General features: G+C 41.6%; 1 protein-coding gene across 1 annotated transcript; it reads right to left on the bottom strand.

Moving 5' to 3' along the window:
- Positions 1–748: 748 nt before the first annotated feature.
- On the bottom strand, positions 749–12,559 carry LOC101156287 (myosin-6). The gene is made up of 38 exons (XM_023950243.1): positions 12,497–12,559; positions 11,864–12,075; positions 11,649–11,792; positions 11,409–11,565; positions 11,300–11,327; positions 11,117–11,222; positions 10,944–11,036; positions 10,538–10,601; positions 10,335–10,433; positions 10,152–10,255; positions 9,938–10,076; positions 9,734–9,852; positions 8,896–9,045; positions 8,651–8,821; positions 8,154–8,463; positions 7,987–8,063; positions 7,711–7,916; positions 7,503–7,626; positions 7,288–7,424; positions 6,952–7,207; positions 6,630–6,872; positions 6,368–6,544; positions 6,147–6,292; positions 5,959–6,049; positions 5,495–5,884; positions 4,244–4,370; positions 3,614–3,732; positions 3,329–3,525; positions 3,032–3,215; positions 2,773–2,938; positions 2,555–2,679; positions 2,164–2,472; positions 1,888–2,091; positions 1,522–1,818; positions 1,346–1,450; positions 1,169–1,264; positions 954–1,088; positions 749–869 (listed from the first exon to the last, which is right to left on the bottom strand). Exons 2-38 carry the CDS (start codon positions 12,065–12,067, stop codon positions 849–851), a joined length of 5,820 nt encoding a protein of 1,939 aa, XP_023806011.1. The 5' UTR covers positions 12,068–12,075; positions 12,497–12,559; the 3' UTR covers positions 749–848.
- Between the last annotated feature and the right edge of the window lie 942 nt (positions 12,560–13,501).

The raw sequence follows: 13,501 nt of genomic DNA on the forward strand, positions 1-13,501 counted from the left end.
TGCTGTTGATTAGGAAGTGGGCTATCAAAAAACCTGCATACCAAACAGGAAACTTGGTTTGCTGTTGAAATCAGAGAAACCCACCTTGTTTAAATATTTTCTTTTGAAGTCATAAGGTTGCTGCGGTTTCTTGAATTAAAAAAAGTTTGTTTTTTAATTAGAGTGGCTTCAAACATCACTGGGGTATCATGTGTGCATGCTCATCAGGTGCAGAATTACTGCAAGAAAAAAATTCAAACCTGCAACTGATTTAAACACATTAACGACTTTTTAGATGAAAAAATTATGTGAGGTAGTTGGGGTCATATTAGGTTGAAGTCTATAACTTGGTACTTTAGGATTTGTTTTAGGGGGGGTTAGTAGTCTAAGTAATTGCTCCTTTTTAGTTATTATAGCGCAGCTTTTTAAAATTTGACCTTTGACACCAACGACATATTTTTGGCCACACAATCTTCGCGCTCTGTATTTTTAGATATTTGGATTATTCACAATAAACTTTAGAAGTTGTTGAGTTTGGAGATTCCAGACAATCAGCTATTTGTGAAATATTTAACCAATCTGTTTGGCATTAATAACCATGAATGTTATAAAATCAGCAAATTATTGGTATAGTTAGAGTTTGAGAGATTTCTCCTCATGTTTATGTGGAGGGAGCTGCCCTGGGATTTTATGGGGGAATACACCATTGGTCAAACCATATGCTGTCTTTCAGATAAGTGTTTTGAAAGAAATAACTCTACAAAAATGGTACATTTGCAACTCTGTTCTTTATTCCACTCGTGTTGCACGAAGAAAAAAAGAACATGGACTACTCTACAGTTGTGCTTATGTCAGCCTGGCACATAACTTTACTCTTCCTCACGGGATTTCTGTCAAAAAAAGAGAAGAGTTTAGACTTACTACTGATGTTTTGTTTTTTTCTGAAAATGTCACCATGATCTATAGTTCCCCACCTTGGCTCCAACATCTCTGCTCCGTGCTCTCAGCTTGTTGACCTGAGACTCTGCTATGTCTGCCCTCTCCTCTGCTTCCTCCAGCTCATGCTGCATCTTCCGCAGCTTAGCTAGATTTCCATTCGATTGTTCCTCCTGAAAATAACAGTTAGGGAGCAATTCAAAGTCTGTTGAAGCCCCAAATCAAAGCTCAGCACTAAGGATTTTTTCCTCACCGCCTCCTCTGCAGTCCTCTTGTAGGACTTCACTTTCATCTGCAGTTTATCCACCAGGTCCTGCAGGCGGCTCAGGTTCTTCTTATCCTCCTCCACCTGTTCAGAAGTGTCATTGCTCATTAAGGCATGACTTTTTTTATCATGTGGTATCTGCTGCAGAGGAGCTGTGGAATTTACCTGGTAGGTTAACTCTTTGAGACGCCTCTCATACTTGCGAATTCCCTTCACGGAGTCGCTGCTTTTCTTTTGCTCCATGTCCACCTCATTTTCCAGCTCCCTCACCTGGATAAGGTAAAATCTTTTATAGATTTGAGTGGCTCGGATGTCTGAACTCTAAAGACTGAAGCGTTTACCCTGGTCTCCAGCTTCTGGATCTGCTTTTTGCCACCTTTCATGGCGATTTGCTCAGCTTCATCCAAGCGGTGCTGCAGATCCTTGATGGTTTGCTCCATGTTTTTCTTCATGCGCTCCAGGTGAGAGCTGGTATCCTGCTCCTTCTTGAGCTCCTCCGCCATCATGGCCGCATCAGTGATGGCCTTCTTTGCCTTCTCCTCAGCGTTTCGGCACTCTTGCACAGCCTCCTCCACCTCGTTCTGGAGCTGAGCCACATCAGTCTCCAGCTTCTTCTTCTGGTTCAGAAGGCTGGTATTCTGTGGAGGAACTGTGAAGCATCAGCGGGGAGTGAGGATGCATCTACGGTTGGAGGGGTGGGGATGTACCTGTGAGTGAAGCAGCTGGACTCTTTCGCTGATGTCCAGCAGTTCCTGTTCGGCCAGTTTGCGGCACCTTTCGGTTTGCTCCACCAGAGACCTCAGCTCATCCAGCTCAGCCTGCAGCAGGTTGTTGCGTCTCTCAACGATGGCGATGTTTTCTTTCAAATCGTCATTTCCTCTGAGAGCGTCGTCCAGCTGCAGCTGACAGTCCTGTAACAGCAACATTTCTCAATGATGCAACTTTCTGACCCTTCCAGTCACAGTGCATCCTCCGCTCATCACCTTGAGGTGGGCGTGGACTCCTTTCAGCTGCTTCTGAGCCTCTGCTGCCTGCCGGTTGGCCTGGCTCAGCTGGATCTCCATTTCATTGAGATCTCCCTCCATCTTCTTCTTCAGTCTGAGAGACTCGTTCCTGCTGCGGGTCTCCGCCTCCAGGGAGCTCTGCAGAGTTTCCACCACTCTCTGGTGGTTGCGCTTGGCCTGATCCATCTCCTCATCTCTCTCCGCCATCTTCCGCTCAATGTCTGCCTTCACCTGGTTAAACTCCAGCTGAGCTCGAAGGATCTTGGTCTCCTCGTGCTCAAGGGAACCCTTTTGATGAAACAGTTTTAAAAATGTACACTTTTCGTGGATACCTTTCAAACGCAGCTCAATCCTTGCGAGTATTTTGTACCTCTGCTTCCTCCAGAGCAGTTTGAATTTCGGCCTTTTCCTGCTCCAACTGTTTACGGATTTTCTCCAGCTCGTGGATGCTTTTTCCTCCCGCACCAAGTTGCTCGGTGAGGTCAGAAATTTCCTCTGTTTGAAACAAACTCATTGATTTTTCTGTCTTACAAACCTCTTTTATAGAATTTAATCGGTGAAAAAGTCCTGTGAGGGTCATTTGCTCACCCTGGAGGTTCTTGTTTTCTCGCTTCATGGTTTCCAGATGATCCAGAGACTCCTCGTAGGAGTTTTTCAGTTTAAAAAGTTCCGTGCTGAGGGATCGAGCCTCTTTCTGGGCAGCCTCCAGTTCAGACTGGGACTCTTCAAACTTCTGCTTCCACTCGGCAAGGACCTGGTCAAGCATCCGTTTATATTATCAGATTTATTTCATTTAAGACTCCCAAGCAAACTCAAAAGGTTAATTTTCTGTAGTCTGTAGAATTACCTTATCAAAGTTCCTTTGTTTTTTGTCCAGGGCTGCAGCAGCAGCATTAGACCTCTCCACATCCCCCATCAGATCCTCAATCTCACCCTGAAGCCTGTGTTTGGTTTTCTCCAGGGAGGAGCATTTGGCATTTGCAGCTTCAACTGCTTCCTCAGCATCCTGTAAGCGCAGAGCTAATTTCTTTCTAACAGCAAAATCATACAAAAGAAACTGTTAATAGCTTCTCCCCGCATCAAATGGCGAATCGAAATAAAATTGCATTTTATTATCTGTAATTATATTCCAGCAAGGCCCTACTTTGCTTCTTCCAGCTCCTCTGTCCTCTGGATGGCGTCTGTTTCATACTTGGTCCTCCACTGAGCCACTTCTGAGTTGGCCTTGGACATGCTGCGCTGGAGCTCGGCTTTGGCCTCCTGCTCCTCCTCAAACTGCTCCCTCAACAAATCACAGTCGTGGCGAGAAGACTGCACTGCATGAGCTAGTGCATTCTTGGCCTTAAAGTACAATAGATTTGTTTGATTTTCTTCTTGAGAACACTGAAATTTCCTTTTTAAAAATTTCAAAAATTGAAATGAAACGTACCTTCACTTCTTCCTCTAACTGTCTCTTGAGATCTTCAACCTGCTGGGTGGAGGATAGCTTTCCTCTGGTCAACTGGGACACCAATGAGGCCTTTTCCTCCATCAGCCTGATAAGCTCACCTGCAAGAAACCTTTATAGTTTCCAAGTGGCAATTTATCTCCAAGCTCCTAGAAACCGATTTCTGAACTGCATAGTGTTGTGGAGGTGATCAGGGATTCCATAATATTTTTATGCTTTTTTTTTTTAAATGCATTTACTTGATTCTTTATATTCAGGTGTCTTGTAATAACACCTGTGCTTGCTTGCTGCAAAGTGAACAGTGAAACCTGCATGCATCACCGGATAAGAAGTGCTGGGGTCATGTTTTCTTTTCTGTGCTGAGTTGTTTATGGAAGAAGAGACACCTTTGGATTGCAGACTAGACTTGCAGGCGTGGTCGTCCTTGACTGGTGCGGTAATATCTCCTTGCTTGACACAGAATCTATCTTATGACGTATTTTACATGTTTTCGTGTTGCTCTGTTGGATAATAAACAAAAAGCTGCTGCTTTGGGAGCTGCGAGAGAGCAGATGACAGCGGAGCTTCTGCCTGGTGATGGCTAAACTATTAGATGAAATAATACAATGTTACCATTTTCAGTTTGAAGCTTTGCCTTTTGCATGGTGAAGTCATTGATTGCTCGCTGGGCCTCATCAGACTTAGACCGATATTCAGAAACTTGGTCCTCCAGAGTGCGACACATTTTCTCTAAGTTGGTCTGAAGGAAATGATTTCAAGTTACAGCTTCGAACAAAAAAATATCCACAGTTCTTAGTATTTTCCCCATATTTCTCAATGATTGGAGAAATGTATTTTGGAAATTCTAATAACGGATTCAAACAAAGTAGTGAAAATTAATATATGAAAAGTGGATGAAATGTACAACAAAAATGCAAAAGGATGGGATATCTGTGTGGAAGAAGAAGGAAATGATGTATGCAGTGATGCTAAATTCTAATGTTTAAATTATTCAGGGTATTTATGATGGAAATGTCAGGCTACTTTTATAGTTCATGTTGAGAATAATGCACTTTCATGCCAAAAAAAATATATTAAGCTAGAATGATAGTTAAAAAACAAAACAATAAGTTGCATGCTAATAATAGAAACTCTTCGGAATTCTAATAGACGTCTTAAGCTGTTGAGGCCTCAATGTATTTCCAGCTATAGTAAAAATGTCACTTATGTTTTGGTTTCAAGTAGATGCTAAATTAAGGTTATTTTGGAATGGTTTGGTTCATTTGGAGTGGTTTGGTTCATATTTGCATCAGTGTGGGTAAATGGGTTAACAGCTAACAATGCTTAAAAACATGTTACGAAAATGTGGATATTAGAAACACAGTACATTTATGGTAAAATGTTAACGTTTATGGATGAGAAATATCAGGGTTGTCAATGTTTATGATAAAATTGTAAGTTAAAATTTAAGAAACATTGGGGTTAAAGGCTAGGACCAAACATTTCTGTTTTTGTTAAGAAAACCTGTGATTTTGTTGTTCATGTTAAGCTGATATGCAACAAAACTATGAAAAACGGTGAAAGACGTAAAATGAAAAGGTAAATCTACGGTAATTATTATGTAACATTTTCAAGCCACTTGGTGTAAATCTGGAATTCTAGCATATTTATAAAATTATATAGAGACATTTCTTGACACAGAAGTCTATGGAAATAAGGGCTCAAACTGGTAAACATAATTTTGGGAAATTACATTTTAATAGTTTGGGTTTTATATGGAAGTTGCAAGAATCTTTTGCTCCATTAACCATGAATCTCATGATAAATCCCAAACCAAAAAGCAGTCTGTAAGATTTGTTGACACATTTGTAAGGAAGGGCTTACCTTGGCTTTGGCGATATGCTCCATGTTGGAAACCACATCGTCCAGCTCCAGTTTGAGCTCACTCTTCTCCTTCTCAAGTTTCTGTTTGACCCTCTGCAGGTTGTCGATCTGCTCGCCCAGGTCAGCATTGCTGTCTGCGTTCTTCTTTCTCAGAGACGCAGCCGTGGCTTCATACTGCAGAGTTGCCTCTTCGAGGTCCCTGCGCATCTTCTGGAACTCGGCCTCCCGTTTCTTGTTCATCTCAATCTGGGCAGAGGTGGCTCCTCCAGCCTCCTCCAGTCTCTCGCTGATCTCTTCCAGCTCCCTGCTCAGGTCGGCCCTTTGCTTCTCCACTTTGGCCCGAGCAGCTCGTTCTGCCTCCAGCTCTTCTTCCAGCTCCTCAATGCGGGCCTTGGAGTTCGCAAAATTGCTATATATTATAAAAATATTGTCACAAAATACAGTGAGTGCAAATCTATTTTTACCTGTAACTCTTTGAGTTTCTTCTGGAGTTGAGCAGCCATTGCCTGTTCATCCTCAATTTTACTGAGCTGTTGACTTAGCTCAAATTCTTTCCTGCATTCAAAGACAAAAAGATTCAAGTAAAAAACATTTCCAGTATGAAGTTTTCCTTTTAATTTTTTATGTTTGAGAAAGATGAAGAAAATGTTACTTTTTGAGTTTCTCCTCCAGCTGCTGCTTGTCGTTCTCCAGATCCATGACACTTTCTAGGGTAAGTTTCAAGTCCCCCTCCAGTTTTCTCTTGGCTCTCTCCAGATCCATTCTGATTTTTTTCTCCTGCTCCAACGATCCTTCAAGCTGAAAAACAACATTTACTCTGTCTACTCCTTCTCCATCTTGACCTTTCACATACTGAACCTTAATGAAACTCACATCATCAACTTGCTGTTCCAGCTTGGCTTTGGCCTTGGTGAGAGAGTTGACTTTGTCCTCCTCACTCTGAAGGTCATCCAGCGTCTGCTGGTGGGCCTCCTGAAGAGCTTTCTTCTCTTTAGTCAGCTTGGCAATGATTTCATCCAAAGCTGCCATCTCTTCAGTCAGGTTTTTAACCTATACCAGTACATATACACCAACTGCCATTCATTTCTGAATCTGGTGTCTCCAGAGAAGCAAATTCAAATATTATGTCTCATACCTTATTCTCAGTGGCATGTTTTTCCTTCTCCACTTTAGCCAGAGTGAGCTCCAGATCGTCAATGTCCTTCTTGAGCTCTGAGCACTCATCCTCCAACTTCCTCTTCTTTGCGGCCAACTCTGCATTCATCTCTTCTTCATCTTCCACTCTCTCTGTCAGCTCTTTGACTTTGGCCTCCAGCTGGATCTTGCTTTTGATGAGACCTTCACAACGTTCCTCAGCATCATTAAGACTGTCTTGCTCCTGGAAAGGGGAAGTCAAACCTGTTTTAGGTCTCAACAGCGTGTATGTGTTGCATGGTGTGATGTGTGATTACTCTTACAGACTGGACTTGAATCTGTAAGTCATTCTTCTCTTGGAGAAAGGTAACCATTTTTTCCTCCAGCTCTTTCTTGCGGGCTTCAGACTTTGCAAATGCATCTTTGAGCTTTGTAAACTCCTCTTTCATGTTCGCCATCTCTTTTACAGTCTCAGCTGATTTCAGCAGAGGCTTAATCTTGAAGTACATCTTCATCCAGGGCCAATTTTTGACTCCCATGAAGGCACGAATGTTCCACTGGATCACGAGTAAGGAATCCCTTTGGATGACACCAGGGACTTTGAGTCACGTTTTTAGTAAAAAAAAAGTTCATGTTTATTGGGAAAATTTAACACCTACCTTCTCTCAACAATTTTCTGAAACTCAATCCTGGCAAGAAGACCTCTGGATCTCGCTTGAAATCTAGTGATGATGAGAGCGAGACGATCGTCTCTCATTTCCTCAAGAAGACCAAGCAGGCCAGCTTTAAAGAACACCTGATATTGCAGAGGGTTAATCGTAATTTCTTAAAAACACGGACACATAAAGGCACTTCAACCTGGAACTGAACCAACCTTTGTGTGTCCAAGCCTGTACTGTTCATGATCAATGTCCAAAGAGCCCAAAAGTTTCTCTGTGGCTTTTTTGTTGTCCATGAACTGACCTTCAGGGATGGAGCTGGGGTTCAAGATGCGGTATCTTAAATGACACGAGCCCAACATCATTACAAGCAGTTCAAGGACAGTGCAAAGTGAGCTAAAGCATTGTAATGTATTGTCTTGCCTTTGCTTGAAGTCCCCATACTGGATCCTGTTGGGGAATCCCTTCCTGCAGATCCTGATGCCTTCCAGCACGCCGTTACAGCGGAGCTGGTGCATGACAAGAGGATTCTCCATCGCCCCAGGAGTCTTTGTCTCATTGGGGATGATGCACCGCACGAAATGAGGATGAGTAGATCTGAGATTTGTCATTAGTTTATTGAGATTTTCCTGTGAACATATTCCAAAATAAGTTAAATATTCAACCTACGACATGTGCCGACACTTATAGATGCTTTACCCTGTGCAGAGCAGACACAGTCTGAAAGGAAGAGCCTTTCTTCTTTGCTCCTTTTCCTTTTCCTCCTGCATCCTGGGCTGTGAGAGAGAATTTAATATTCAGATTTTGCTTCTTGTTCATCAGCTGGAAGATAATCATTTGGATCCGAAGGTTTAAAGACACTTTACCTGCGTCAGCTCCCGCATAGCCAACAAAAAGCATGGACAGCAGCTTCAGATTGGACTTCTGATAAAGTCCAACCACTGTCTCATTCAGTGGATCTTTGTTCTTCTCAAGCCAGTTAGAAATGTTGTAATCAACAATACCAGCATAGTGGACCAGGGAGAAATGAGCTTCTGCTTTCCCTTTGACAGCCCTGGGTTTTTGGAAGTTGGGACTTTTCCCCAGATGGTTGTCATAAAGTTTGGCTTTGAACGTCGCCTCACTGGCTTTTGGGAACATGCACTCCTCTTCAAGGATGGACATGATACCCATGGGCTGAAGGAACAGGTGATACATACAGTTGAAATGAGGTATCAATTAAATCATATTTTCACCAATCAATGACTTTTAAAATATTTATCCCATTTATTGACATTAAAAAGCAGTTGTAAGACAGTTTACTGCAAACATGAAGATATAGTTTTTCAAATGCCAAGAATCTCAAAGTCTGGAAGACACCAACCTTTTCAATAAGTTCAATGCAGGCAGCCAAGTCCATGCCAAAGTCAATGAACTCCCACACGATACCCTCTTTCTTGTACTCTTCTTGTTCCAACACAAACATGTGGTGGTTGAAGAACTGCTGGAGCTTCTCATTAGTGTAGTTGATGCACAGCTGCTCAAAGGTGTTTAACTAGAAACCAAAAGCAAAGAGGATTGGATGCAAAGTCTCAATGAGAAACTGATGTCCAGCAAACATGAACATACTTCAAATATCTCAAATCCAGCAATGTCCAACACGCCAATGAAGTGCTGACGTGGCTGTTTGGTATCCAGCGACTGGTTGATTCTCACCACCATCCACAAGAACATCTTCTCATACACTGACTTGGCCAGAGCGCCAACAGAGTAGTACACCTAAAAACAGAGACCGCAAACTCATTCACAGTGCAGAGGGTGGATTTTTACCTCACAAAACGTACATTCTGTGTGTTTTGCATTGGCTGTATATGAGACCTGGACTGAGTGAGTGTGCTGTCACCCATAGAAAATGGTTTGCTTCCAGTTCCAACGAAATGAAGTCAATTCTGTCACCATTTTTCCATAAAACACGTCACCACGTTGAAACCAGAATCTTCAGTAAGCAGTGATTGGTTCAAGTCTATATGAGTCAACTACTATGACAACCACTCTTACCAATCAGTTGTGAGTTTGTTGGAAAGCCACACCCCTAACACTTGAAGTGGGATCAGAATGTTCTGTCAATCAAAGTCTTTGAACATTTCATCTGAGCTCCCATACTTTCATTGAGGCATCTGATTGGCCAGTTTATAACTAAAATAAATCTCACTACAGAATAATTATTATGAAAAAAAATTAGGTTTAGCAAGAACATGTTAAAAAAGGTAGAAGGGTAAGAATGGTTATTCTGATAAATAGTTTATTTCTCATAAACGTGTAAAGGTTCTTAACGTATTTTACTCTTTGTTTAAAACAAAGTCTATGGGATTTTGGCTTGTTTGAACCAGTAGGTACTTCCTGTTTGGGGGGTGGGGTCACTAAGTCGAGTTCCCATTCCCAGTCAATGGCTTTTTTGTCAGTTTACCTGTTGTACACTTTGACCTTTTGTGACCCACTCATTGCCTACTTTCACTCTTGGGTGGCATAGGCCCTTAATGATGTCAGCCGAGTTCAGACCCATGAGATATGCCGCTTTGTCGACATCTGTAGTAAAATATTGTCTCATTTAGGAATTTTTATACAATATCCTGTTGACAGACACAAACAAGGAGATCTGATGAGCTTTTACCCTCTGTGCCATCAGGTTCTGCTTGCTCCTCCCTCTGCTTCTGTTTGAACTTCAGGTTTCCATAATGCATGATGGCCCCAGTTAGCTTATAAATGCCATTCTTCTCCTCTTGGGTGAAGCCCAGAACATCAAAAGCTTCCTAAAGTAACAGAATCGAAAGTTAATAGCAAATCTGCATGTGTGGTCTTCCTCTCATTCAACCAACTTTTCTCACATCAGTAGCCATAAGCTCTTCTGAGTCACTGATGGACGCAACCGTTGTCTCTCCTTGGGAAATGTAGGCATAGTCGTATGGGTTGTTTGTGATCAACAGCATTTCTGTTAAAGATAAAGTTTATGGTTTTGTGTTGCATCAGCATCTTTGTTGCACTTTGACAATTATCTAACTTTCTCTCACCAAGAAGTTCAGGCTTCTGCTGGGACAGAATCTGGTAGAAGATGTGGTAGTCCCTCTCAGCCTTCAGCTGATAGGTGACACGAGATTTTTCCAGCAGATCTAAAAATAGAAAAATCAAAGAATCGTATAAATTCTCAAACTATTTATATGTCAAGGATAGAAAAAACATAACTGATGGTGAGTTGGTGCAGCGCTCTACTCACATGTCTCAATGTCAGCAGAGGACAACTTCCCACTTACGCCAAAGTGGATTCGGATGAATTTACCCTGTAAACACAATTTATTTGAACATGAAAGATTTTGTCCAATGTTCATGTTTTGAATTAAAAAATGTTACCGGTATATATTTTTGGTTGTTTGTCCAGTTTTTTGAATGACTTCACCAAAATACTTTATTGTAATATAGTAATAATTTGCCCCATTGGAGGGGTTATTCTTCATTTTTGTTTGAACAATCTTAATTTTTTCCAAAGTTTTTCTATCAGAACCAGTTTTACTTTCTTACTCAGCACCATGACACCACCTCGGGTTATAATTGGTTCAATTATGAACAAAGCAAATTTACTTAAAAAATTCTGTTTTCTGAATAAAAATGATGAGGAAACTCACAAATCTGGAGGAGTTGTCATTTCTGATGGTTTTGGCGTTTCCAAAAGCCTCCAGAGCAGGGTTGGCTTGGATGATTTGATCTTCCAGAGTACCCTGCACACATCAAGATGTGTCCTATTTCATTGTCTAAAGTGGTTTTGAATATACTGCAGGATTAAGTCAAATGCACTTACCTTTTTCTCCTGACTGGGATCCTTCTTGCCAGAAGCAGCTGCAATGCTGGCAAAGTACTGGATGACTCTCTTGGTGTTTACAGTCTTTCCTGCACCAGATTCTCCACTGAGAAAAGGGAAGACAAATGGCATGAACACATTGGAGATCAAAAATGGTTCCTAACAGGATAGAGATGGACTCACGTGATGAGGATTGACTGGTTCTCCCTGTCTGTAAAGTTGAAGACAAAGATTGGTGTTAGCTTTCATGCTTTGGTTGCACCACAAACTGCTGCATCCAAGCTGAACCCACCTGACAGCATATACTGGTAAGCATTGTCAGAGATGGAGAAGATGTGAGGAGGAGCTTCACTCCTCTTCTTCCCTCTGTAAGCAGCGACCACCAACTTGTCGTACACTGGCAGCCACTTGTAGGGGTTGACGGTCACACAGAACAGCCCTGAGTAGGTCTGCAGATGGAAACACACAGGATGGCTTTATTTGAACCAGAGTGAAGGAAGATGTGTCATTAAATGAAAGGGTCCGCACTCACGTAGATCATCCATGTTGCATAACGCTCTTTGAGGTTAAACAGCACAGCGGGCTCATGGAGGAACGTGAACATCGCCATGTCTTCGATTTTATCAAACTTTGGCGGGTTTTGGGGGTGGACATCAACCTCCTTAACAGTGACAGTCTGGGAAGATTTACCGCCATGGTTACCTTTCTAGATACCTCTAATCTGAAACCACAAGTGCTCAAACGTACTTTTCCATCTGCAGTCTCGACGGTGACTTTGTCACCATCTCTGCTGGCGATGGTGGCTTTGACGAACTCCACCTCCGGGTCGGGTACGAAGCAAGCCCTCTTCATGTCAAAGGGGCGTGTCTGAGCCTCCAGGCGCTCCATCTCTGATTTCCTCAGGAAGGGGGCTGCAGACCCAAACTCCGCCATGAGGGCTTCTCCTGCCATCTTAAAAGCTGTGGAGCAAAATGTAGCAATTAAATGTGATATAAGTTTACTAAAATCACTTTTAAGCATATTAACTTGTGCTTTCAAAGGCCTTTCGACTATGAAGAATAATTATGAATTGAATATTTTAAAGTTCAAAATCATTAAAAGATATAATGTTTATTATCTGTAGTCTCTATACATTGACTTTTTAGTACTTTTCCCTAGAAATGGTATTCATAAAATGCATCAATGTGTTTAAATCTGAAGCCTTTTTGGGCTTTCAAACAACAAAAGAACAACAATAATAATACAAGGAATAATAATAATATGAATACCATGAGCATAATAGAGCAGATAATTAGATTTGTATGCAACTGGGTTTAACTTTAGTTTTGAATATAAATGTTTTTTCAGTGTTGAGGGGGGAGGTATCATACATCTCTTTACCTGTTTTTCTTTTCTCTCCTCTATGACAGATTCTCTTCAGTTGGTCTCTGTGAGGACAAAAGACAGACAGTTTTTAGATGTGATCAGTGATGTGATGTGATGTGAAGTCATGTTTGGATGCTTACCTGCAGGTACCGCTGTCTTGTCCTTGCCTCACTTTTTAGAACTCCCCTTTTTATACATCCAGGAGGCAGAGCTTGGCACATTCAGCTGCCCTACATGGACAGAGCCAAAACACAAAGAAGGTGACATCTGTGTTTGGAAACAGATAGTTATACTTGTTGACAACAAGTATGACTATCCAGCAGCTAGACTGCATATTGATGTTGAAGCCTATTATTAGCTGATTGGGCATCAGAGTCGACTTTAGTAATATAACTCTAACAGAATTTTTTTTCGATTAGGTTAATATTAAGCATTTTTGGTAGACTATTGGTATTTGTGTTGGGAATCATTTAAATCTAAGCTCGTAAACACCAACAATGTGTCATTTTATTTGCCATTTTTGTCCTTTAATTAGGTAATATTGTGCATATTGTGATAAAATTATCTACTATAAACGCTGTTATTACATGTATTTTCTTGATTTCTGAGTTTAAAGACCCTCTGATACTCCCGCTTGCATAACTTCTGCCCCCCCATTGTCCTTTTCCATTGTTCTGGATGACAAAGATAACCTCGTGAATTTCTGACCTAGATTCTTTTTCCGCCTTGTTCCTTGCGTCCCGGCAGACCTCAGCTGACCGCCCCTTAATCTGCAACAAAAGTACGACAGCTGCCTCCTTTGAAAGGTTTCAGCGCCCTGTCTGTAAATAAACAGTACATACATAGCAGTTGTCACCCTTCCCCTGTTTAAATTTTTTACCAACAGCAGGGTCACTATTTGTAACAAGTGTCACATTAACAAGAGGAGATCCATAAGCCTTGTTTTTATTGGGTGCACAACCTGAAGACCTACTCAAGAAGCACACAAGGCTCTGCTGAGATTAACAGCCTAACACTTTC

This window comes from Oryzias latipes, chromosome 20, assembly GCF_002234675.1.
Source record: "Oryzias latipes chromosome 20, ASM223467v1".
NCBI lineage: Eukaryota > Metazoa > Chordata > Actinopteri > Beloniformes > Adrianichthyidae > Oryzias > Oryzias latipes.

What these genes read in the sequence shown, in the direction of transcription:
- LOC101156287 (XM_023950243.1), bottom strand. Translation starts at nt 12,067, where the DNA reads ATGGCAGGAGAAGCCCTCATGGCGGAGTTTGGGTCTGCAGCCCCCTTC. An exon ending in ACAGGCTTGGACACACAAAG is followed by an intron (nt 7,425 to 7,502) that starts GTTGGTTCAGTT and finishes CTGCAATATCAG; the next exon opens with GTGTTCTTTAAAGCTGGCCT. An exon ending in AGAAACTCAAAGAGTTACAG is followed by an intron (nt 5,885 to 5,958) that starts GTAAAAATAGAT and finishes GCGAACTCCAAG; the next exon opens with GCCCGCATTGAGGAGCTGGA.